At 43.9% G+C, this 27041-nt stretch overlaps 4 protein-coding genes across 5 annotated transcripts; all 4 read right to left on the reverse strand.

Moving 5' to 3' along the window:
* LOC8073879 (60S ribosomal protein L12-1) lies at positions 3364-4629 on the reverse strand. Its single transcript, XM_002454388.2, has 2 exons — positions 3980-4629; positions 3364-3595 (listed from the first exon to the last, which is right to left on the reverse strand). Exon 1 carries the CDS (start codon positions 4482-4484, stop codon positions 3984-3986), a length of 501 nt encoding a protein of 166 aa, XP_002454433.1. The 5' UTR covers positions 4485-4629; the 3' UTR covers positions 3364-3595; positions 3980-3983.
* LOC110434311 (glutamic acid-rich protein-like) lies at positions 5865-9181 on the reverse strand. Of its 2 annotated transcripts, none has more exons than XM_021458154.1 (5): positions 8937-9181; positions 8250-8781; positions 7988-8080; positions 6375-7597; positions 5865-6282 (listed from the first exon to the last, which is right to left on the reverse strand). In XM_021458154.1, exons 1-5 carry the CDS (start codon positions 9066-9068, stop codon positions 6199-6201), a joined length of 2064 nt encoding a protein of 687 aa, XP_021313829.1. In that variant the 5' UTR covers positions 9069-9181; the 3' UTR covers positions 5865-6198. The 2 variants fall into 2 exon arrangements, with proteins under 2 accessions (XP_021313829.1, XP_021313828.1); XM_021458153.1 differs by having other exon boundaries at positions 5865-6279; positions 7988-8104; positions 8937-9178.
* LOC8073172 lies at positions 10080-23462 on the reverse strand. The gene is made up of 17 exons (XM_002454389.2): positions 22916-23462; positions 17551-17741; positions 17315-17455; positions 16740-16796; positions 16412-16506; positions 15607-15739; positions 14660-14839; positions 14200-14393; positions 13671-13737; positions 13109-13242; positions 12714-12780; positions 12145-12207; positions 11833-12071; positions 11621-11750; positions 11438-11530; positions 10998-11201; positions 10080-10808 (listed from the first exon to the last, which is right to left on the reverse strand). The coding sequence occupies exons 1-17, from the start codon at positions 23277-23279 to the stop codon at positions 10524-10526; spliced, it is 2637 nt and encodes an 878-aa protein (XP_002454434.1). The 5' UTR covers positions 23280-23462; the 3' UTR covers positions 10080-10523.
* On the reverse strand, positions 23999-26622 carry LOC8073173 (ADP-ribosylation factor). Its single transcript, XM_002454390.2, has 6 exons — positions 26364-26622; positions 26168-26258; positions 25652-25767; positions 25257-25316; positions 25108-25173; positions 23999-24488 (listed from the first exon to the last, which is right to left on the reverse strand). The coding sequence occupies exons 1-6, from the start codon at positions 26418-26420 to the stop codon at positions 24294-24296; spliced, it is 585 nt and encodes a 194-aa protein (XP_002454435.1). The 5' UTR covers positions 26421-26622; the 3' UTR covers positions 23999-24293.

A 27041-nucleotide genomic window follows, 5' to 3' on the forward strand; every position in this document is an offset into this window, starting at 1 on the left:
CTGAGTTTCTTTAACTTCTAATGCTGCTCGGCACGGGCGTCCACGAGAGGGCTCATGGTTCACTTAAGCGTGGTGCTATGATAGATTTTGTAAGCTGGTTGGAGTTGGCGAGTGGAGAGCGATCCGTTCGCAGGTTTCCATTCTTGCCCTCTGGTTTCTGCTAGTGGTGGTGAGTCATGAGCGGTCCAGGTGCCATGGCGACGACAGATGAGTTTAATACACTAAGGTCTTGTTTGGATGTAGTCGGATTCACATTAATGTACATGTGTTGAGGTGGATTAGAGTAGAATTTGAACAAAATTCCACCCCAAACCATACCAATATACATAGATTGAAATGAATCCGACAACATCCAAACAAGCCCTAAGCTGAACATAAGTAACCTAACCGAGAGTACAGCCTTCCGAGCTAGTACAATGTAAAAAGTATCAGAAACTTTACCATTTATAACCGTTGTTTTACCGTAAGCTATTGGTGTCGTCGGAGATGGAACCGTAAGAGAGATGGAAGAAGGACAAGGAAACAGTCCATCGTATCTACACAGCACTTGAAAGTTGAAAATGGGATTTCAAAAAAGAAAACATTTCGAAAAATAATATCGTTTCCGAAATTTTTTGTAACGTTCCCAGATCAATACATTTTTAATTTTAAACCCTGAAGTGTTTGGTACGTGCCCAGATCAGCGCGCATATATGAATTCGAAAATCCCTACACAGCAATCGCTAAAGTGAACCATTTTCGCTGTTCCACTTCTGCCCGAGGCTTCTTCCTCTTCCTCCGTTGCTGCACCCTTGCCGAGGGGTCGCTAGCTACTTAGCTAGAATGGCAGAAGTCATGGGCTCCTTCAATGGTTGATGGCCTTACGCCTGAGTCGCCTGACCAGAGGAAGGTCTTGTTCTGCACATTCAAGAGGAACTTCGTAAAGGAAGCAAATGTGTGGCAATAAGTATATATATATATTTTGTACACTTTTTGTATATATTATTACGGACCATCAGTGGTCTGTTACGGTTTTCGTTTGGTCTATTGGCCACAGGTTTCTAAATTCTGTGGTTATATGTGGCAGAATACTCTGCATACCGCCATGGCAGAAGAGAGAGAGTACCAGGAAAAGGGCACCGGCTCATTGGAATGGCTCAACGTTTTGTAGGAACTAACAACACTGGAGGCCATTTCGGTACCAGATATCAGGTAGGATAACAGCTTTGGGATGGGATAATCTTGTGCTCTTTGATCCAGTCTTGCCGTCCTTGTCTTCATTCCAGAGACGAGGAGATGGGTGCGACACCCAGAACATGTTCCCCAAATTGTCTGTCTCCTATCACTCGGTCGATTTTCCTGGAGGATGACCATGGTCTTCTGAAGTGCCTCACTATCTGCAGAGAGATGGAAAATCAATTGAACCCGCATGGTAATATTAAGGCCTTGTTTAGTTCTCAAAAATTTTTAAGATTCTCTGTCACATCGAATCTTAGAGCACTTGCATGAAGCATTAAATATAAATAAAAAAGATAATTAATTACACAGTTTACCTATAATTTGCGAGACGAAACTTTTGAATCTAATTAGTCTATGATTGAATAATAATTGTCAAATAAAAACGAATGTGCTACAGTAGCGAAACCCAAAATTTTTCGCGAACTGAACAAGGCCTAACTTTGAATGATCCACTCTGAATGTTTGCAACTACATAGCGATATAATCAGTTAAAACATGCCTCTGTATCCATAGGTATCTGGTGATCCTTCCCATGGTTTTAGTCAATGGAATCGAAGGAAGTGGCAACAGATGGAGCACCTATGTCTCTGAGTATAATCCTAGGGACATCGTCGCTAACCTGAGAGGGTTGCTGAATGGTGAATTGATGAGTGTACTGAACCCTTGCACCCTTGGTACAGGGGTTTCAAGGTCAGTAAAATGAGTTCGCCTGCATAATTCTTTTTCATTATGGCGTGGGCCTTTTGGATAGGACAATTTATAGTTGTATTATGCAATGAAAATTTTCTTCCCCAAACAAATAGGTATCTATACCTGCAGAAAAAAGGCAGCTGGTGCCTTTAATTTCATGGCCTATACCAGCAGACCATTCTAGTAGTAACGATTACAATCTGTCAGTATAATGTCTTCCAAAAGAAAAAATTCCAGTCGTTCTCTTTCAAAAGTCACTGATGGTCTAACAACTTGCAGCCATGGAATCTGAAATTATAGAAGAACCGCCAGTGCTACGTGCACATGTTCGGTGCAGAATACCTGGCGTCGCGAAAGGCGTTCGTCAATTGAAGCCTTTGCAATGGCAAGCGCGTCTCAAATCTTTGAAATCTCTTTGCCACGGAGCATGAGGATCGTTGAAAGCAGAATGCGCCGTGGCCTAACAATTCACGTGTTCATTCCGATTTCACGGTAAACAGAATTAGTGTTTAGTCTGATTTCATTGGAACAGATGTTTCTGCTGCAATTGCAAGTTCGCATCGCACTAACACGATATTCACTCCTATGAACACGAATCCTGAGTTTGGACCAGAGACTAAACACCAAATCTAATTCATCACATGCTACTATTTTTTTTTGGTAAAACTAGACAAATTTTTTTAAGTGAGTGGAGACAGACAAACTTTGGAGAGAAAACAACCAAAGTTTCAGAAATAAACTTTGATATGAAAAGTATAGATATAGATAGTATTTTGCAGTAAGACGACAAATGGACGGAGTACATTTTAAGCTCAGATCGAGATTGTTGACCACATTTGTGCATAAAATTAACGATGAGGGTGGCTCTGAATGACTGCATGAGGTTTGGGTTGCAGGACACTACTCTGTTGCATGAACTGATTTGGAAATGATAGGTACTCAGCACTGTAGAAGAAATATTAAGTGAATCCAGTTGACAACAAACACACTTCTCTGCTGTTGCACGAATTGATATGATACTGCAGGATGACACTCAGGAATGCATCAACTGATGGAAATGAGGGATACTGGGGGGAAAGGATTAGAACCAACGGACACTGATGCAAACCAACAGGTAAGCCACTGCATGCAGAAACAAGCGATCACTACAGACGCTTTGACAAATCCAACTCGAAGATGCAAGATTTCTAAGGCATCTTTTCAAAATGTGAGCTAAAAGCTTGCCCACAGGCTTGAAGTTGTTCAGCGCATTGTTTAGCTGCATACGGTGTTTGTTTGGAGCAGGGAAAAAATCTCACCCCACATCCAGCATGGGCCTTGTGCAGTGCAGCTAATGAAAAACATTGTTTCTTTTTATATATGAAAAAGCATGCGTCCACCAGAAATTATATAACCAGCAAATCAACGATGTACTAATCACTAAACAAGCAAATCACCAACTGGCCATGCAATATATAACCAAAATTTAAACAATGCATGAAAATTTCCAACAAAACTGCATTGGTAACTTTGATTGTACCTAGGAATGTTCATAAAATTTGCCAGAAATAGTTTCAAAGACTTAAGCATGACAATGTTTCAAAGCAGAACTCTGTTGTGATAACGTCCACACCCAACCTCCACCCCACCACCTCAACTAAATAAGGGAAAAATCTAGGTAGTGAGAATTACTTCCTCGCCTCCAATCCTGCAAGGTTACAAAAGGAACTGTGTCAAGCTACTGAATATGAACATGGCATCTATAACTGAAACAGCACTCAGCGAGAGATAAAGCATAATTCATTCAGTACACTAGTAAACACAAAATCCTTCAACTTTGAAGATTGAACAGCAACTAACACCCTGGAACCACACTTATTAGGTATGTTGATCACATTTTAGCAATTCATGAAAAAGAGGATCAATGGAGCATCGCTTAAATGAAGGCAAATCCCATTAACAGAGTTCATAATATCATAAGCAGACGTTAACAAAGCACGGCACCAACTGTATTTGCTACAGCAATTACAAACGACAAAACAAAATGGTTCGTCAATATTACAATCAAACAACAGTAATTTGCTCATCATACCTTCTTAAGCGGACGGTATCTCCACCTCGCCGTCGTCAATCTCCTGCTGCAGGTCCTTGGGGTCCTTGCCGTCGACGGTGCATCCGACACTGACGCAGGTGCCGAGAATCTCCTTGACGGTGCCGGCCATTTCCTTGGCCATGGACCTGGGCCTCATGGTCTTGGCGATCTCGACGACGTCGTCGAGGCTGATGTTGCCGCTGTGCTTGATGTTCTTGACCTTCTTGCGGTCCCTCTCGGGCTCCTTGAGCGCCTTGATGACGAGCGCCGCGGCGGAGGGAACGACGGAGACCTTGGCCTGTCGGTTCTGGACGGTGAGCTTGACGGTGACGCGGAGGCCCTTCCAGTCCTTGGCCGTCTCCTTGGCGATGTCCTCTCCGATCTTCTTGGGGGAGAGACCGAGCGGGCCGATCTTGGGGGCCAGCGACGACGCCGCGCCGACCTCGCCGCCGGTCACGCGGACGAACACCTCCACCACCTGCGACGGGTCGAGCTTGGGCGGCATGGCTGCTGGCGTGGAGGTGGCGGCGGCGGCGGCAGCAGCAGTTAGTTGCGAGTGCTAGGGTTCGAGGGGCGTTGGCTTCGATCGAGTGGGGTGTTATATTACGGCCGTCCCGACAAGGCTGCAGTTGGGCTGACCTGAACTGGGCCGAGTCGCATCTGAACTCTCATTGCCCAAAGGCTTGTAATGGACTTTTTGCCAGTTGCCACCCAATTTAGGTCCCGTTTGGTGCTCGAAACAATTTTGGTGACACATTTTTTTCACCTGTACACTCCGTTCAAGTTCATAGATGACATACAAAACAGGTTCCTCGAAACAAAAAACGAACAGGCTATAAAATTCAGTCAATGCCAACTCATGACCATTTCCAGTTTGCATTGCCAATTTCGCCATAGCTCACACGGGAACGAGTACTGAAATAGCAGCACATGGAGCATGCTGAATGTCATCTGAACTCTGAAGCATTTCTATAACTTCCAAGGAACTTGTCATTCGTACTTCACTGCTGTGCGGGACTGGCACCATCAACAAGACATTAGTTTCGCTTGACATCGGGAGTGTACCAAGAATATCGGGCTGTGACAGTGCAACATCCGGCTGCAGGAACGAGAGTCATCCAGAAATTCGTTCGTTTTCTTCAGTAGATGTGCAGGATTAACCCATCTGTGGCAGCAGACATTCGTTTTTTTTTTCTTCACTAGATGTGCAGGATTAACCCATCTGTGGCAGCGCTGTGATGCTGCGACATGGGTTGCAGAAGTGTCAACCCAACATTTATTTTCTTCAGTATGTGTTGTTATTGCCATTTGAGTTTATACTGTAATGCCCTGTTTTTCTTTTGATTAAATTAAACACGTACCATTGATCTATGGTTCCTTGTGTCAAAGAACTATTCTATGGCACCCTTTCTTTTGGAAGATTTTGTACCTCATTTCTTATTTCGATGATAATTTATGAAGCAAGCCGTCAGTAGGAGCATTGGTTGGTTACATCACAGCTATTTTCTTCGGATATCCTCTCAGGTTCTACAGTCTTGTATAATTTGATCTGACAAAGATGAGCTGAGGACTGACATGCAACTCTTGAAATTACAGAAAATAAAGAAGGAATTAGCAGACAAGACAAAAAAGTGGGAGTGTGACAAGAAAAGTCGATGAAACTCTGCGATCATACAAAGTGAGAACAGTTCAGGGGCTACTCATGTTATACTAGCGTATATAGTAGAACCTAGTGTCTAATGTAGTTAATATTGGGGATCACCGGATAGAAAATAAATAAATAAGCATTTACATTTAATACATCATCAGTGAGCTTCATAAATTGATAGATAATCCTTTCTTGCTCTGAACCCTGAATTCAAATTTAAAGTGTGATAGTTAAACATGGACAAAAATTGGGGCACTCTCCTTCATATACATATTATTATTATAAGCGAAACATAGCATCATTCATCACCATACCACTGGATAATCCATGTTCTGTAACTGATATATAATAAAGAAAAAAAAAGGCAAAGCAACAGGAACTGCAAGTTTGTTGGCTGAAACCACGGTTTCAGCCCTGATCCCAATCTCTCCACACACACACGAAAACTTTTGGAAATGAACAATAAGGTAGCCTAGTTATCATTTCACAACCACAGCATTCCTCGATTCAATCCCGTTGTAGCAGATGCCATCACACGAAAATGTTGTGACCTGTCGCCTGCTTGTTCTGTTCAGTGGTTGATGCAGGCGTTCTCATCCACCTCCTCGAGAGGAAGCCTCTTCCCTTCGGTGACCTCCTCCTGCTTTCCTTCCTGCTACAGATTAAAAAAAAACAATGAGTAAAGAAAAGAGCCACTAACGACAATGCTAAATGAGTGCACATAGTATGAGCCGATTAGTTTTATACCTTTTGAGCAATAAGACATTTCTTGTACGTGCTTTTAAGCTTCCTTAGGCTCATGCTGTTATAATCCTGCGGCTGCTCCTTCTGCATCTCCTCTGATTCTCCCTCCTTGAAGGTGAACTCATCCAGGGACTTCACAATGTTGTCAACCTCAGGACCCTCCTGCTCTGAACTCATGGCAGAATCATCCAGAGACTTTGCAGTTTTGGTTGCAGATGCAACAGCAGCCTGGTTTTCCTCGAGCACTGGAGGAGCAATGTCACTCTCAGTTTCAGCATCACTGAATATCATGATATTGTCAAATTCTGGTGGTAGGTCACCACTGAAATCATCATCTTCAGTAGAGGCATCTTCGTTGGCCTCTTCAGTTATCCCAGTTCCCTGCAACATTTGGACTTCACTGCTCTCATCAGTATCTTCATCGCTCTCGTCAGTAGAGCCAATTTCCTCAGTGTTCTCATCATCATCTGAAGACCATTCCTCATCCTCATCGAGACCATCTTCTTCACTGATCTCATCTTCTGTCATTTCACCCTGCAGCATCTTAGCAGCAGCTCCTTCTCTCTCTTCACTCAGGTCATCTTCATCTTCTTCACTTGTTTCACTGTCTGCCAGCTCAGCCTGCAGCACCTCATCAGCAGCCCCTTGTTTCAATTCAGTGAGGTATTCTTCCTCATCTTCTTCACTGGTCTCACCAGCCTGTAACATCTCTTCAGCAGCACTTTCTTTGCCTTCAGTAAGTATGACTTCACCTTCCTCAATGGTCTTATCTTCTTCACCTTCCTCAATGGTCTCATCTTCTCCCGCAGCAGTCAGAATCTCCTCTGGGGTAGAATCAGTCTCAACAGTGTTAGCAAAACCATCTTCCTTGACGGCCTCCTCATTGATTGCCACTTCCTCTATGATGGCCACTTCCTTATATTCAGTAGCCTCCACACTGATGGCCACTCCATTATCTTCAGTAACAACCTCCTCACTGATGGCCACTTCCTTATCTTCAGTAACAGGAATGATCTCATCAGTCATCTCCCTTGCAGGTGATTCAGCCAAGTCCTTATCTTCAGTAACAGGAATGATCTCCCTTGCAGGTGATTCAGCCAAGTCCTCACAATCTTCAACCGAGGCACCCTGTTCCTTCTCAACAACACCTAAGATTGGTGAATCATCCATGACTGTCAAAAGAGCAGATGTCTCAACACTGATAGGTTCCAGCTCTTTCACAATTCCTGACAGTGACGCTCCAGAATCAGAATACACAAATAGTAAAAAAAGGTTCAACGAGCACACAGTTCAGAAACTCAGCAAAATAACGACTGAAAAAAAACAACAATTAAGGCCCTGTTTGGTTCCCCTTGCTAAATTTTAGCTAGCTATAGATCAAGGAACTTATGGCCAGATTAAGCATGCAGACAAAGAACAAATGGGTTGATTTTAAAATGTCCTGGTTCAGAGCCTCAACAAGACAACAACTACAGATAGATCAAGAAACTAATGGTTGGTCTCGAGTATGCAAACAAATATCATATGGATAAATTTCAAGACGACATTGTCAGAATCTCAATAACTGCAGACAACAATTCAAGGTACAAACAACAGTACTTCGGAATGCCTCTCACCTTCGTGGGGCTTTGCGGACTGTTCCTCCATGACAACCACCACTTCCTCCACCTTAGGATCATTGCAGCTCTTAACCAAAACAGCTGCAGACACTGTAGTTTCATCACAGGAATCAGCTGCACATTCAATTCAAGAAATAAGATCAATGACTGCTTAGGAACAATACTTAACCGTAAATTTCGAATTACAGAGCAAACAAGGAACTCTGAAACTTTCAGGAAGACAGAGTGCAAGTCGATCTGGGAAATGAAATCGTCTCACCTTTCGGTTCGTCGTTATGCACCTTCTCCTCCTTTGATGCGGCCGCCACGACCTCTGCTTCCTGATCCAAAGCTATCGTCATCTTCGATATCTTTTCCTCGGGTACATCATCGGCGGGTCGGTCCGCCTCCACTGCCTCCGCGGCCTTGCGAGACGCCGTCCTCTGGCTCCTCCGGGTGGCTGGGGTCGGCACCACCTCGCCCGTCTTACGAGCGGCGGTCCTCCTCGCTGTTGCGCGCGTACTGCACGCCGCCACCGGAGTAGGAAGCGGTGCGGGCGTTGCCCGAGTGCCGCGGCGTGTGCTGCGCAGAGCGACGCCGGGAGTTTTCACGATCTCCTTCACCTCGTCCTCTCCTCCTTCAACCTCCATCCGGATGGCCTCGGGTGATTTCACTGACACGCGGCGGCCGCGGGGGAGCGGGCTACCGTGCTGCTGCTCCTCGACGGCCACCATCTTCGCCGCCGACTTCATCGCCGACCTTCCTGGAGTCGGGAGACAGAGAGTCGTGCCGATCTCATCGATCCCGTCGACCTGATCGACAATCAAAACCCCCAACATCAACTACCATTTCCAAACCTAATAGGCCTCACGAACGCAGACGAGCGGAATCGAGAACGCTTCACGAACGAACACGAATGGAATCGAGAACGCTTCACGAACGCACACGAGTGGGATCGAGAACTCACCGAATCTAGGCCCTGGAGCGCATCGGCCATGGCGGAGTTGGTCATGTTGGCGCGGACGCCGTTGCGCTTGCACAGCGCCTGGAGCTCACGGCGCGAGAGCGAGTGGAAATCCATGGCCGTCGCCGCCTCCATCTCCCCCCTCGTCTGCTTACCTTCTCCTGATGCGATGGCGTGGGCGCGGTGGATCTGTGGACGGCGAATAAAGAGCAGAGATGGGATGCGGAGGAGGGAGGCGGCGGAGGGATTATTATATAGGAAATGGATCCGACCGTTGCAAGGGGGGCTCGTCTAGGGTTTTCCCCTCTCGTTTGGAAGTTTGAAAGTTTGAACGCTGCTCAGCTGTCAGCTCGGTTCATGGAGGCGGCTTCGCGAAGCTGTTCGATGGCGCTTAGTCACTGCAGGTGGGTCCGGGGGTGACTCACGAGTATACACGCCGTCCACGGCTCCTCCTCCGTTGATTAGCTTCGGTGTGCGAGTGTCGCTGCATGTGGGGCCCGGGAGTGATTAACGAGTACGAATAGTCGAAATCCGGAAGGAGTTTAATTGAGGGTGCGTGACAGGGTGTTTTCAAGCTTTCCTCTTTTAATTGCGTTCCGTATCGTTTCGATATTTTGTTGCTTGGTTTGGAAAATGGTTACCACGTTTAGGTGTGAACAGGTAATCACCTTCCATACCGTCGATCCGTTTAACTTGACGAAGATAGGTGTGAACAAGAAATCAGTCAAAATATTGATCGTTTCGATATTTGTGTTGCCCCGCTTAGCCTTAACTTTTTTTTTTTACGAAGATAGTGTAAACAAGAAATCAGTCAAAATATTGATCGTTTCTTTGTGTTTTCCTTCTTCTTTTTTTGCCGTGTAAAATCAGCGCACCGATACCATTAACCAGCATCGTAGAGTTATTTAACTTGCTGATTGATAGTCATCTCCCCAATTCACCAGAAAAAAGGACAGTCATCTCTCCAAAACTAGTTGCAAATGTTTTGGCATATCCTCCATGAATTTTCTAGCGACGGCTTGCCAAATTTTTGGGGGCATCGACACCTTTTTTTTTAGGGAATATGAGATATCTACTTTGGACATATATCAAAAAAAAGAAGAGAGAGAAAAAGAAGAAGCCCGCATCTCGCCCTTACGTTGCTTGTCTTATAAGTCGTATTTTTCTGTCAGCTAGCATTATTTTTTCTCACAATAAATCAGCGAACAGTACTTTCAACCATGACCGAACAGGCTCAAACACGTTGCAGTCCTACTGAAATGTGGATCCCTAACTAAAGACAACTACAGATTTACTTACAGAAATTTACATTACCACTGTAACTATGGATAAAGAGAAGCACAGCTGGACAGACAGCTTATACTTGCAGTTGCTTATGTACACAGTAAACTCTTGTATGATGACACAACACTTACTGCACCTAATCCTTCTTTCTTCGATTCATTTCGACAAATGGACTGTACAGTTGAGATTTGGGTTCCTATGTCTACAATCCTTCAGTCTGTTGCATTGCCAAGATCTGGCAAGAACTGAGGAACCAATATGATCAATAACCCCTGAGAAAGGTGTACTGGAAACTGGTACTTGCATCTATACCCTCACTTCAACTATATCCCCATCCTTGAGCTCTGTTTGGGGCAGAACTACTTGGCCATTAACCCAAAGCAGCTTCCCTTCAACGCCCATTCTTCTAGCAGCGTCAGCAGCTGTGCTACCAGTGCTCATTCTCATAATCTTGCCATTAGGCCAGAATATTATGGCCACCTCTCGCAGGATTGGTTTTGTGCAGGTGTTTACACCAAGACTTTTCTCTGCCAAAGATGCACCACGGCGAACTTGCTCCTCCCACTGAAGCATGGTTCTGAGCAAATGCACCTACAGGAGCACATTGCGGAAACAATGAGGATTCATGTTATTTTCTCCCTTCGGAATACGTCACAATTCCACGAGAAAAAAGAGAGGTAACAGAGAAGTGGATGTAGACACTGAATTGTGCAAGAACAACAGCTACAAAATGATTGTAAACAATCTTTCCTTTCTCATAGATGGCCGTACTATGCTAACCTTATTGTTGATGGGATCACTTAATGGAGTAGAACTTGGAGGTTCAGATGATGATTTATCAGCATAACTCGATTCAGATGGTAGACTGCAAGTTTCTTTGCCCTCGAATATGGCAGATACAACCATCCAATACTCTTCCTCTTCTTCTTCCGTCAAATCAATTATTTGAAGAAATGTAGGTAAAAGTCTCCCAAATTGGTCTTGCTGAAACAAGACATCATAGACAAACAAAATATAATCAAACCCATGACATAAATCACATAATAGGAGTTTGGGACACCAGCAGTAACTTGTATCTCTAAATTTTTCAGTTTGTGCAATGATTCCAAATGTGCATGCAAGATCAGTCTTGCATTCTCAGATAATCTAAAACAGAACAAAAGGCTAAGGAGAAGAAACACAAAGTGATGAAGAGCTAATAATGTTTCAGCTGTACAGACCTTATGAAATATTCCATCCTGGCATAGTGTGTACCTCTCCAGATTTGTTGACCAGTCACCATGTCCAGGTGCACACCACCACTTTTCAGAAACCTGAAATAAGAATCAGTATTACCGTTTCGACCGAAAGTAAATGATTTATCACAATAACCCCATTAAGAGTAAAACTGCTATCACATTGACCTTTTTATGAAGCCTAGCATAGGCTTCCCAACGCTTCAACTGAAAAGATGACCTTAGCTCAGCTACAGCTTCAGAAGCTTCAAGACTAAAACTTACAGCAACAATCAATTCCTTTCCTCCTTTATCTATACTGCAAATTGATTAAAACATATATCAGCTGAAATATTGGTCTTCCAGAACAAATAACAGTTTCTTTCTGAATGAAGCTATACCTGACTATGACAGCTGCTAGTAAGTCACAACCTTCAATTCTTAGCACTGGATGCCCCACTTTTATAGAACTGTACTTTGATGGGATATCATCCTGTATAGAACTTTCATCTTCTGAAGAACTAGATGAATATGATGTACTTTGTCTTATTCTCTTACTCATGCTACTTCTGTACTCAACTTTGCTCTCTTTATACAGCCAATGAGCAGCAAGTCCATGTTCTGCGTACTCATGCATTCGCTGTGAAGAGACCTTCATCAGCATCAACATGAACTATCAGAATTTATTCAAATAAGGGCAGAAAATTGTTTACCTGGGTTCTAATCTGGACCTCCAGTGGTGAGCTATCAGATGCCTGAACTGCTGTGTGGAGTGACTATAAAGGGAAAAACGACAGCAAATTAATAAGCAAATAAGGGAAAGCAGACTATGAACTCAGCAATCTACTATTTCCTCTCACAAATAATAAGTCCATCTAAATCAAACGTTAGTAACTTTGACTACTAATATCTATAAAAATATATTATCCTAAATTAAAGTAATTATATTTGAAAGTATTTTTCGTGTTTAATGCTAACCTTGTGTTGCCAATTCTATATATAATTTTAGGTATTGATCATCCAAATTCAAGATTGACTTAGGAGTTAGGACAAACATAGATGGACTTATATTTAAAATTGGAGGAAGTAATTTATAAGAAAATCAATTCAACTCTAGCCAGTTCATGATAGAACTGGTATATAAAACTAAGCCCCGGTCACTATTCCAAAACTCAGAAGTTTTTGAAAAATTCATCCTGACTAGAATATAATACTGTGCTAGTGGCTACTGGCTGCAGAGGGTACTGCCTAACAATGGATATTATGTTTAGATGATTCTTACTCGGTAACCGCTACCCTTAGGATTGATAATGTAATCATCAAACTCCCCATCAATTGGAGTCCATAGCCTGCAGGTGGAGCAGACAATTTACAAAGTTTGGAAGTGAATAAGTAAAAAAAAAAGTTTTAAACTGAAATGAGAAAAAAATTTAAACTGAAATAAGTGTTGTGTAGTGAATTGTGGACTAAACAAATCAAACATAAACAAAGATCTCAAATTAGCCACAACGAACATTCACAATACACACATGGTAAGACCTACTTCATATGTACTATAACGAAGTTCACCCAGCTACAATGTCTCAAAATAACGGTTCTTTCTTTTTTATCGAGAAGCACATTAGTATCTGTAGTCTTATTGATATGAGTAATTCCAGCAATAGATCCTTATGTCACCTGTGTACTATATCAAGGATGCTGTAACAACTCCGCACAGCAGGTCCATGCATGGCACCATTTTTGTCTCCGACAATCACCCTCAATGCACGAGCATCATACACTTGCCTAAGTCCTTTATCTTTTCTTTTCATCTGTGGAGACAGAATGTGTTAAGACTAAAAATGAAAGCAGCACAAAAGGGGGGAAAATAATAATTTGGTTAGTCTAAAAAAATCCAGCATAATGTCATATCCAGCCCATTAGGGTCCAAGGAGCAGCATCAAACCTCCCTAGGGCCAGTGCATAAATGTTCATGTGCAGTCCTGTTCCAGTACTTTTCATCCCAGGCCCAAAGTGGCCTAGTTCTGTTAGAAATAGATTTAGATTGGTTTGAGTTGTTATCTATTTCCAGAGATCAGGAGTCCCTACCCCATTTCTTAGCCCTGCCCTTGTTGTGCGGTCGTCAGGCATGCTGCTTGGGTTTAGGGCCATTTAAAGTATGTCCATGGCACACTTCTTCTTAAATTTAAGTTATGATGGTACAAACAACACATATTTTGCAGTATATAAGTAGTAGTACCTTGCAGTAGATACTGTACAAGCTCTTGAGTCTACTTGACAAAGTCACTTCCATCCCAGGTATGTATCTGAACAAGAAATTACATAATACAAGTATTAAAACCACCACAATGTTAGTAGTCTTCACAACTAACATGACGAGTAAGCTAGGGGTTCCCTTCTTCATGGAAATTATCATTTTAATGAGTTTGTCAATTTGGACAGAAAAAAATGGTTTCATCTTCAATGGTGTTGCTCCCTCAATAATAACCTGCAAGCTGCTCTTTAGGAACATTTTTGCGATGCTTATGCATAGAGCAAAGAAGTACTTCTCTCTAATTGAACAATGGCTACAAACCCTTTTGTGACTTTTATTTTATTTTATATCTCTTTTTACATTTCTTAAACTCTGCTTTTGTACTTTACTATCTTTTTTTATCTATTTCAAATATATATAAGCAGTAGGGGCAACTCCTGTTGATCCCTAAAAAAACAATTGACATGATGAGGGACAGATTTAAGCATTCTGGAAATTAGAAAGAAAAGCTTACGATGTTGATATGAGCAATTCTCGCTCAAGTTCTTCCTCACAAGATGCTAAAGATGCTAATGCAACAGCAGCATCGTCAACTATCTTAGGATTTGGTATAGATTCTCCAGAATTATTATTGAGATTCCTAAGGAAGTATGAACGCCTCTTCCGATCCAAAAAGATGTCAAATGGCAAAACTGCCTGCAGTAGGTCCTGCACGTAGAAAACCAATTTATACATTAAGATATTGGATGTCACATAAGGTCAACCTACCTGGCAACAAATGTAAAAAATGATGAATTGATTTCTATTCAAATCTATGTTCATATGAGGTAATGGCTGTCATATGGAAGAAAAAAAGAAAAGAACAGATATGCCATAAGGAAGTACAAATGAGAATGCTGAAAAATGTCAATGTTGATCAAGTGAGAGGAAAAGAGTGTGAAAGAATCACATTTGCAATTTTACAATGTGCTCACCTTCATATTTGGTTTTTCTTGGTTGCACGAACTAAACAAATCATTGATGGACGTCATATGCCCATCTTTCATTGAAGCAAGCAATTCGTTTCGAATTGATGATCTTCTCATATTTTTAGATTTTCCAGTACGACTCCACATTAAAGTAAGTTCAGATCGTATTTTCTTGAAGACTTGAGGCTGCAGAGATACAGAGGTATTTAATAATAAAAATATACAGATAGATACAGAAAAAATACTTTCCAAAAGCAAGTTGATTTAAAATAAAGGGTAAATGCCAAATCGTTGCAGCTACAAAACTGAGAGTATAGCTGTATAAGATCCAAGCAAAGAAGTGAAAATGTAGAAGATCATAAGGGTCATATATTAGGGTGTGTAACATGTGCGATTGTTCAGGGCATCCAAAAAATTAGGCCCCCCCAGATGTACATCAACTACTAAATAACAAGGTCTTTGCTTTTCGCTTCTGCTTGTCCAACCATGGACCGCGCTAGGGGTGCCAGTGCCGTCACCAAGATGCTGATTACCTGCCCTGTGCCACCAGCCGCCAATGCCAACACCAATGGTTCCATCAATGGCAACTAGGCAAGGTACATATCCTCATCCAGCCATCCCCAATTGGCCAGTTGTCGCAAATAAATTGTGTATTATTGTATAGCAAACTAGTGACTAGCAAATTTTGTATGCTTGTATTCTGCTATATTTTCAAAATTTAGGGCCCTTATTGCTTTGCATCGGGGCCTCTAATTTGTAGGTACGGACCTAAAGATCATCATACATTTGTGTGCTTTACATGAATTTACCCATTTTTTAGTAAAAAGGATTTCGGACAAGGAAATTATTTCTTTTGAAAAAATTTCAAAGCATCTAGATGCCAGTTAAACCGTGGAAGTTCTATGGTATAAAGTAAATTCACAGTTAACTAATATGTTGAATAAAATTAATACCTGAAGGACAGCAAAACATAAATCTTCCAGCTCAGCTTTCAAAGCCCAGACTCCCAATCGAGAAGCAAGTGAACACCAGACAGCCAATGTCTCTTGAGCAACAGCTTCAGCTTTAGGTACAGGAAGAGCATAGCTGCAATAAAGTTTACCACAAGGATCAAAATTTATGGAATCCAACAGCTATTTGAAAGCATAGTGAAGTCAAGAGTAGGAGAATTGAAATCATTTGAACTGTATTATGACGCTGATATGCTGAAATGACTCAAAATGCATTGCTGTGGTTTTGATAAGGGGAACACGGTAAAACTTTTGCAATGGGTATGAAGCACAATAAGGTAATCTGTAAACCTGATGCCTAGTCTGGAGCTGATGGAAATGTTCATGGAGTATAGATTAATGAATAATGAATTTTCTGCATCGATTCCTTTGCATAAATTGCAGCAGATAAAATGAAAAAGTTGAGGAGAGGCAGATAATACAAAAACAGGAATCCAATTATCAAAATTCACCCTTCCTTCTTTTCTACTTGAAACCTAATGTGTTTATCTAATATAGATCCCTACTGCATTTTAGTGTTAATTCTCCATGACCATCCCAGTGCTTTGAGTATGTCTTGCCATTTTCTGAAGAAAATATTAGAAACTGACGACAGAACATAACATGGAAAGGGAACATCATGAACAAAGAGAATATCAATAAGAACCGAATCCCTAAAATACTTCAGATCACAAAGGTGATTTTACATTTAGGAAACAAGTAATAAGCAGGACATGCTAAATAGTGATGAAAGGCCTAGGTGGCATACATTGTCCGCATATTGTGCAAGCGATCTGCCAGCTTGATGAGCACCACACGAGGATCATCAACCATCCCCAATAACATAACACGTAGATTATTTGCCTGACTGACAACAAGAGGATAATCAAACCAGGGCTTTCAAAAAGCAGTTTTATATACTTTTCTGGCATCTCACAGCAGTTTCAGAAGCATGCTGATATATTGTTTGAACTTATGCATTAACAAGCAAAATCATGCAAAAAGACTGATGATTGACAGTCTACATAAGAAGAGCACTGAAATTGTTCAATATAGTCTGATCACCATGCAATAAAGACTAGTGGAAGGGAACATACTTCTTCTGAAGTAAGAGTGCTCCCACCGGTATTTTTTTGTCGATGCCTGCGAAGTAGCTGCAGCACACAGAAAATAGTAATGAACAATAGCAATAGTTCCTGAGGGAAGTAAACTGCTTCCTCCAATGTCAAACAAAGAAACTTGGATTTAGTCTGAAATAGGTCGTTTTTATTGTAGGCGGTGTTTTCCTAAAAACACATATTAAAAGCTACTGAAAACTGTAGTTTGGATCTAATGAGTGTGGTGGGTCAGTAGAATAGTAGATTGGGTTACATTGTTTAGATGTCTGAGCAACCCAGGTGGGGTAAACAAGAAATAGGTACAGGAACTGATTGATTCTTTGGTTCAATATGTTGATTGCTAAAATGACATTTACAAAAATTTCTGCGATGCAGTGCACTAATGATGTTTTTGGACAGCTCAACATTAGAAGAGCTAAGTTAAACAACAAGGAGTAAATGAATTGTCATGTATGAGGTGCATAATGGATAGTTTAGCATGCTTCAACTATAACGGATAAAAGAGATGGAAATTTGCATCAAGTCTCAATCCATATCAACAGGGTATACATCACCTGGTTTATGTAGCTTAATTTTGATACACCAGATACCAAGCTAGCAACATCATCCCCAAACTGTTCTTCTATGCTCTTCAAGCTCTCTGATGTATCACAAACAACATCGTGAAGAATGCCAGCCACAACTGTGTTAACAGCCTATAAGGGAAGAAAGAAGAAAAAACACTCATCAATTAAGCTTGTGAAGAAAAAAATTGAAGGATGTATTCTCGGAAGACAGGAGAGGGAAATACTCTTTCTCCAGTTGATGGAACCAAGGCAGCTAAAATTTTCCCAGTATGTATGCAGTGTGTAACATATGGATCTCCTGTTCTCCTAAATTGCCCAAGGTGGGCTGTACTAGCAAATTCTATTGCTTTCTGCACCTTTGGATCCTCAAATATCTGGTATCCTGTCACCTCCACTCCTTCAAATATAAGAGTATCTGCTAAGGCACATAATACAAATATGAGATAGTATCAGAATGAATACAAGCATTGGTGATCAGAATGAATACAAACATTGGCGAGGTGAAGATCCTGTAGTCATAAATCGCTATCGACTAAATGCATCAATAATTCTAACTAAGAACGCTTCACCCAAGAAACAAACTCTACAAAGTAGGAATTCCAACTCGACAGCCGGGGCAACCTGGCTCCTTTCTTCGGTCCCCCGGCTCCACCTCCGGCAGGGCCATCGATCGGCCCAATGGGGCCTCAGAGCAGCCATCAGCAGCTTCGTCAGCAACCGCACTACTTCAACCTGGCGTTCCCGCCTCGCAGCAACCCGATGCGGCAGCAGCCGTTCGACCCCCTGGGCCTCAGCTCTCGGGTGCGGCCTCGTGGGGTCAATCGTGCCTTACGTCATAAGTCGGGATTGGTGCTCGCACTAGTCCTCGCCCAGGTGCTGAGCGTGCGCTCGGCCGCCTGCCATGCTGCACCTACGTCCACCGGCGGGGCGCGGGGGGGAGGGCCTGCCACTGGCAGCAACAAACCCCTCATCACCTACCAGCGCCGACGCCTGCGGATCAAGTCCTCGCGCCCGCCTGCAAAAGGCGCTCAGATTCGTCGCACCAGCTCGCGCCTCGCAGCAAAGGCGCCGGCCGTCTTCGTCGACATGACCTCGCAGGCCATGCATCGTAAGGCACTGCTTAACTCTCTCTCGGGATGCTCGCTCTCTCTAAAGAAGGCGGTCTCCAAGCGGAACATCCTCTCGCACAACCGGCTGCCGATTGGGGCCAAGGATCTGCGGATGCTTACGTCGGCCGCTGGGATTGATGCCCCGAGCCCGGTGCATGCTGCGTCTGAATGATCAATGCTGCTCTTTACCGATCTAACGGCGGTTTACACCACAGCCCCAACGGCCGCTGGGACCTAGACTGCGGTGGTGTTTGTATCTCTTGTTCTTTTTGCTTTCTCTTTCCGGGTTCTGTTGTCTTCGTTGCTAGTCCTGGACCGTTCGGCTACTGGTGTCGTCGCTGTTGTAATCCATGAGCTCCCTGTCGAACTCGAACTCGCTCAATCGCTGCTTTAACGTTGTGTCATGGAATGTAAGAGGTTTAGGCGACTCGGACAAATGCAAGGTCGTGCGAAACGTGTTCTCTGATGCTAAACCTTCCATCATTTGCATCCAAGAATCAAAACTGGCGCTTCTAAATAACTTCAAATCTACAACCTTTTTCCTCCTCCTATGTCTACTCCCCGGCTGACGGCTCGAGAGGTGGCCTCATCACCGCTTGGGATCCGACGTTGTTCTCCTTAACCTCCCAGCAATCGAACCCCTACAGTCTAACCACAAATTTTGCTTGCAATGCCTCCGACCTCGACCTGCAAGTTACTAACGTCTACGGCCCGGCTGACCACAGCTTCTCTAACCTTTTCCTCGATTCCCTCACTGTTGTCCATCAACATATTTCCGGGCCATGGATCCTAATAGGGGACTTCAACCTAGTGCGTTGTGCCGAGGATAAAAGCAACGGTCAGTTCAACGCTGCACTGGCAAACGCTTTCAACAACACAATTATGCAAATTATGGTAACTGAAACCCCCCTCTCTGACAAGCGCTTCACCTGGTCGAATATGCAAGCTTTCCCAATCCTTGCTAGACTGGATCGTGCTTTCACCAACGTGGCACTAGATCAAACTTTCCCAATGATCTCCCTTTCCTCCCTTCCAAGACCTACATCCGATCACACCCCTATTCTTCTGTGTCTTTCTACGACCATTCCCAAACCGACTTCCTTCAGACTGGACAACTACCTACTCAAAAACAACAGCTTCCTTGCCTCGATCATTCGTGGTTGGCAGCAGGCGCCTGCTTGCAACGACGCTGTGGGGAAACTGGTGGCGTGCATCAAAGCTGCAAGAGCCGCAGCGAAGGTTTGGAAGCGGCGTTTCAGGGCGCCCCCACAAATCATTCACAACTGCCTTTTCATTATTAAGCTTTTTGACTACTTCGAGGACTTTCGCTCCCTTTCTACATCCGAGTTTCAGGTCAGAAATAAAGCTAAGGAGAAATTGCATGACGAAATCAAGATCAAGGCTGCATACTAGAGGCAGAGAAGCAAAGAAAGAAGGATAAAGGAAATGGACTGTAACACCGCCTACCACCATGCCCAGGCAACTCACAGGATGAGGAAAAAATACATCAGGATGGTGAAAGTAGGCGACAGGGAGATAGTTTCGCACTCAGGGAAAACAGAGGCACTAACCGCCTTTTTCAGCTCCATCATCGGCATCCCTGGGCAGTCGACAGCTTTTGACCTCGAGCAGTACTATGAAGACCCTCAAAGCCCTGCCAACGACCTCACCAGGGCGTTTTCCGAATCAGAACTGAAACAAGCAGTGTGGGACATGAACCCAATCAGCGCGCCGGGGCCGGATGGTTTCGGCCCATCTTTCTTCAAGATTGCTTGGCCTTCAGTGAAACAGACTGTATTGCACTTTGCTAATGCTTTCCACGCAGAGACTGCCGAACTGGAAAGGTTAAACAGATCACACATGGTGTTGCTGCCCAAAAAGCCTGATGCTGTAGATGTGCAAGCCTTTAGGCCAATCTGTCTCCAAAACTGCGCACTGAAAATCATCACCAAAGCTCTGACTACTCGCCTTCAGTTGGAGATACCAAAGCTCATTGACCTTCACCAAACTGGATTTGTCAAGGGCAGATCAATCTCTGAAACCTTTGTTTATGCTCTCGAGCTCGTGCAGACCTGCCACAAAAGAAAGTTGCCAGCTATTGTTTTGAAGCTGGACTTTGCCAAGGCCTTTGATACGGTGAACTGGGATGGTCTTCGGAGAGTTCTCCACGCAAGACGTTTCGAACCCAAATGGATCAGATGGATGATGAGCCTTCTGTGCACTTCAAAGTCATCTGTTCTGGTAAATGGTACCCCCGGCCCATGGATAACTTGTAAGCGAGGGCTGAGACAAGGTGATCCGCTTTCCCCCTACCTGTTCATCCTCGTGGCGGAGACCCTTGAACGAATGATCAGAGCAGCCACACAACTTAAACACCCAACAAATGCTGATCTTCCCTGCGCTGTGCTACAATATGCCGATGACACTCTAGTGGTCTTCAAAGCTGAAGCTGAAGCGGCACTAAAGCTAAAGGAAATTCTAGATGAGTTCGTAGCATTGTCCGGGCTGCAAATAAACTTTGACAAAAGTACTTTAGTGCCTATTCATGTTCCTGAACACATTGCCAACCTGTGTGTTCAAGCAATCGGGTGCAGCAAACAATCCTTTCCTCAGCAGTACCTGGGCCTACCTCTATCTGCAACCAAACTTCCAGTTTCCACTTTCAACACCTACATCCAGAAATTTCTCAGCTCTTGGCAGGCTGACCTACTGAATCCAATGGGCAGATGTATAATGGTGAATGCAGTTCTGGACTCAATTCTGGTTTACCTGATGGGATCGCGACAAATTCCGCAGACCACGATTCAGGCAATGGATGCCAAGAGAAGGGCGTTCTTCTGGTCTGCAGACAAAAATGGGCATTGCTCACCCGGAGCCTGCCTAATTGCCAGGGACAATATTTCATGTCCTCGGGAGTTTGGAGGACTCGGTGTACGGGACCTGGGAATTCAGAACATTTGCCTCCTGCTCAAACTGATCCACCGGCTTCACTGCCCGCAATCTTCAGCGTGGGCGCAGTGGGTTCAGGGACGTGCCTCGATTTCTTCACTTCAAGGTGATCTACATGGGGAACATTGGCAAACTCTAAGATCCATCCTTCCACTTTACCAAGCAATCACGACTGTCTCGGTCGGGGATGGCAGGACCTGCTTGCTCGTTTTGGCATGATGTCTGGGTAGATGATGAGCCTTTGGCCGATCGTTTCCCCGCGCTGTTTTCTCACTGCACGGACAAGTCCTCCACCCTGTGCTCAGTGAAAGTCTCTGGCATTCACTCCTACTTGGTGCCGAGGCTATCCACTTTAGCAGCTCAGGAACAAAACCTGGTTCAGGGCTTACTGGACTCTACTCTTTTAAGCAACGATCCGGACAAGCGGTGCTCCGCTTTCTTCCGAGCGGACGGCACACTTGACACCGGGCAGCTTTACAGGCTCATCAAAGCCAAGGGACAAGGAGAAGACCCAAAAGCAGTTTTCATATGGAAGTCCTTCGCTCCGCCAAGGGTTCAGCTCTTTATGTGGCTACTAACTCAGAGAAGAATCAAGTGCAGAACGGTGCTGCTAAGGAAACACATTGTAGATTCCGCAACTTGTGAAATCTGTAACAACTCCGATGAGTCCCCGGAGCACATCATCCATGGCTGCAATACCGGCAGGGCGACATGGCAGTGTCTAGGCCTTCAGTCCATAATCTCCATGGACATGTCTCAACTGCACACTGCCTCCAACTCAGCTGCTGCACCTGTCCAGGAGTTCTCCTCCTTCATTGCGCTAATCTGCTGGCACATTTGGAAAGCTAGAAACGCAAAGATCTTCAACAACGAAACTCATTCAGTGGACAGAATCCTCTTTGACTGCAAGTCCGCAGCCGAGCTTTGGCAACTAAGACTACCAAGGCGGAAAAGGCCTATAGTCTCCCATTGGTGTTCAGTCCTTGATATGGCTAGAAGCTCTCTACTCTAGTGCACTCTGTCTTTTGCTCTCAAACCTTTTGAACGCAACTTTTAGTTGCAGCTATGTAATTTGCTTCCTATACTGTGTGCCTTTTTGGGACAAAATAATAAAGTTTTTATCAGGTGGGGAACGTTCCCCCCCGTTGACCATCAAAAAAAAAAAAGTAGATTATTCTTTACTACGTCAAACTACAAAGCACAAAATACATCCAGTGAGATAGCATAAGCATCTGACATTCTCATATTGAACAAAATACCTTTCATTGAACAATTGAAATCAGCTAAGAGGCAATGGCATCATATGAATCACTACTGGTCCACAATAAAGCATAGTTGTATGTGAATTCACTTCATTCCAAAAGAACTGTGCGCACATGTCACTGAATCATTTATGTCAGAACATAACTGCTCTGCTTAGAGTGGCAACTGCTTCAACAAATGAACGCTTAATGAAACGTTCTTACATAGCTTAATTATGCAGCCGATACGGCCAAGTCAGTATAAATCTACACAATTGCACGTCTATTACCTGGCAACTGCTCGATGCGAGGCCAGAGGAAGTCGACTTTGGTTGAGAGGCACGCCCCCGATGCAATCGCCACGGCCGTGACGGCGACCTGCGCGAGCGTCGACGCCACGGCGCCGTGCGCCGCGCCGCTTCCCCCCGCGCCCGCGGCGGCAGCCGCCGCGATCACCTCCCGGGCACCCACGAGCGCGGCCGAGGCCACCGCGAGCCGCGGCGCCACGTGGTCGACCAGCACGCACCCCACCGTCATCCGCGCCCGCGTCGCCGTGCCCCCGCGCGCGACGGTCGCCGCCGGGAGCAGCGCGAGGCGGCGGCCCAGCATCCCAGAGTCGGAGACTGCAGCAGTGGACGCCGGCGATTGCGTCATGCGAGCGAGCCCGGGGTCGGGGGCCGGTCCCGCTTCTATCTCATCCTCGCGACTCGCGAGTCGCGACGAGGGTCACTCACACGGCACGGCGCGCGAGTGGCGACGAGGAATGGAGGGTGAGAGCACGGGAGTCTTTGTGTGGCTGCAGCTGGGAACTGGGTCACGGGGCACACGGCGAGTGGCGTTTGCTTCCTGCTTTGCTCCTGCTGGTGCTTGCTGTTGCGACGTTCGTCAGTGTCACCTGTCACGATTCTTTCCTCTTCCTCTACCTGTCCTCCTAGCCGCACGGCTTGGTTTTCCAAGATATTTTTATCGCCATATATATTTTTACATTGGCTACAAAACATATGATTGAAGATTCTTTTTAATAAATATATAAAAGGGAATGGTACAGATAGAGCCTACGTTGGCTGTTCTCGGCCTGGATTATTCATAGAAATATATTAGGCACTGCACCAAATAAAATCCCCAATAGGCAATACACATCACATGTGTTCTGGAAGAGAAGTAATGGCCTACGTTGGCCGTTGTCGATCTGATTATTCATACAAATATTAGGCACCGCATCGAATAAAATTATCAATGCACACCACATGTTTTTAGAAGAGAACATTGGGTGAAGCAGCCCATCAAAACACATTCAGCCATCATTTTAGGATGACCAGGTCTCTTCTTTCGTTTAATAAACTCAATCCTGATGAATGACCATCAGAGTGATATAATGACACCAATTTGTTGAGAAAAATTTTTGTTTGCCAACTTCAATTTACAGAAATTCTTACAATAATAGTATGTGGAAGTTGACTTCTCAATTCTCACATGTGACAAATGCATCCACCGGTTAGCTTTGTATGAACTCTCAACGAAATTTACAAGGTCCCTATATCACAGGTTAGATCACTGACAAGTCCCTAGGTATTTGTACAAAGCCAGGAGACCATGACACAAAAAAAAATCTCTTGATCCATTATTACTAGTATATCAGCCGAAGGATCTTACAGGCAGACTTGCTTCTTAGAACAACGATGTCCCTCCAGAGGGTAGGCGGCCTGAAGCTTGCAATTCCTTCAGTGTGCTTGCCAGCCAGTCCAAGCCCTCATAAAGGCCATCACCTTTGAGCGCACAAGAGCCTTGGATGTGCCAGATGCGATTCTTCAAATCGTAGAGGCCAAGGCCCTCACACACCTCCATTGGTGTCATTGCCCCTTTCTAAAAAACAAGGAAAATTACATCAGGCAGCAGCAGCTAGCATAGGTGAACTCACTAAGTGCAGAGGGTGCAGATGCACAAGAACATATATGATCAAGACACAGACATATTGTTCACATATTGTCCTTAACAACAGAACAACAAATGAAGCGCAGCTTGCTGCCAGCAATGATATGTTTCATGGCAGAGTATACTTTTCTCATGCAGCACTCACCCTAAATTGGGGATGCCAGAGAAGCTCACATCTACACATAAATTAAACTAAATATTGGGAGTTAAATCAATGCAGTACAAGATATGTTAAGGTCTGAGCGAACCATTCTTTAAAAGAACAGAGCCTGATTGCAATGCAGTGAGATGCAGATTTATCTTCATAGTATTCTTCACTAAAAACTGAAATGAAGGTGTCTCTTGGTATATGAATTGATGTCCAAAAGGCTTGGCATCAATTTCAGCATAAAATAAATGTTCTGAAATTTACTATCATATCTGAAGATTAGTAAAGGAAATTTTTCACAAGCAGACAAATATAATATATCAAAGCAGCGTTTGCGCAGCTCAGTAACCATTCGTTTTTAGGAATATTCATGTTAAAAGGAGTCAAGTGTTGTTGCCTCACCATATCTTGCTTATTGGCAAATACCAATATGACACTGTTAAGCATCAGAGGATCATTGATTATAGCCTGCAACAGAATTGCTCAACATTAACTTGGTTGAAGAAACTGAATTCAGCAATTAGAAGCTCTGACTATGACAATTTACAGACCTGAAATTCAGCTTTGGCTTTACCAATTCTCTCCCGATCCAATGAATCAACTACGTAGATCTGCAACTCCGAATATGCATAAAGAGTCACCATGTATGGTCATAATCATAAACCCAACAAAGCTCTGCAATTTGAAGACAGTATCTCGAGGAAGAGAAACATCAATGGATGTAGAATATGTTTCACTGAAGGGAAACGGTAACTGCCCCGAAGATTACCAGTGATGTGATTGACATTACAAAATAATTTCAGGAGTATCCCCACAAACTCACCAAGTGAAGCATAAATAATCCAACCCATCAACCAGAACAATTACAAACAGAACAATATCATTTTATAAAGGTCTATAAAAGAAGAAAAGCACTAAAAAAAAGAATAAAAGCACTAAAACATACCAAGCCATCAGTATTGTTGAAGTAGTGCCTCCACAAGGGCCTCAACTTTTCTTGGCCACCAACATCCCAAACAGTAAACATCACATTCTTGTATTGAACTTTCTCGACATTGAAACCTAGTAGTAGCATCAGAGAGATATCATCACACACGAATTTGCAGGCAAAGCGAAACATCGTTCATTTTAATTATCATCGTTTTAAGAACATGCAACTAGTTGTCTATAGTTGATATGGTATACATGTTTAGTGGACGAATTGATTGGTTACTAATAGACTGCTATCTATAGAGCAGCAAAGTGTTTAACTGGAGGAAATATACTACTATTAGTCAGTAATCATTTGGGTAAATCTGTAGTAGCAAATTTGGCAAATCCCAACCCCCATATAGCACGAGCATCAATTTCTTTCACCCCACAGCAGAAACCTCCTCTGCCTCGGCAACACATCCGGAGCCCTGGTAATATTAATTAAACTACAAAAAAACTAAAGGAAATCATGAAACAGATAACCACCTACCAATCGTGGGAACAGTCGACAGAACCTCCCCGATATGCAGCTTGTACAGGATGGTGGTTTTACCGGCGGCATCCAGACCAAGCATCACAACCTAATAAGCAAGCACACCACCACAGTCAACAAAATGATACAGGCAGTTCGTTGAAAGTACAACCAGATAGCGGAAGAAAAATCGCGGGCGAAAAGATCAGCATACCCTCATCTCGCTGGTGCCGAAGAAGGCATCGAACAGCTTGCGGAAAGCCTGCCCCATCGCCGCACCGAAATCAACCTCTCAACGCGCGAGCACCAAACTTCCGATCGGATTCTGGAACTTCGCCTTCTCCAAGTCGCCGGAGTTGATGAAAGCAGCCAAGCAGGAGTAGTCTTTGGTTCTCGGATTAGCCTCGCAGAAGTCAGAACTAGTCGTGCAAAGCCTCGTGAGCAAGCATAGAAGTTTCGCGAGAATTTTTCGCCCGTGGGGTGAGAATACATCTGAGCCATTTGCGCGAACACGAACGGTTGGGATGCAGAGATGGCATCGCGTAGCGAGCACGCGCTTCTGCGATTCCGTCCCGTCAAACGATGCGTGCGGCGGCGCTTCCTTCTCATGACCGGGTAAAAATCAGCAATTCAATTAGGCCTTGTTTAGTTTCAAAATATTTTGTAAAATCGACATTGTAGCTCTTTCGTTTGTATTTGACAAATATTGTCCAATCATAGACTAACTAGGCTCAAAAGATTCGTCTCGTCAATTTCGACCAAACTGTGCAATTAGTTTTTATTTTTGTCTATATTTAATACTTCATGCATATGTCTAAAGATTCGATGTGACGGAGAATCTGAAAAATTTTGCAAAATTTTTTGGAACTAAACAAGGCCTTACTGCGTGCGT

The sequence above is a fragment of the Sorghum bicolor genome, chromosome 4 (genome assembly GCF_000003195.3).
Source record: "Sorghum bicolor cultivar BTx623 chromosome 4, Sorghum_bicolor_NCBIv3, whole genome shotgun sequence".
Taxonomy (NCBI): domain Eukaryota; kingdom Viridiplantae; phylum Streptophyta; class Magnoliopsida; order Poales; family Poaceae; genus Sorghum; species Sorghum bicolor.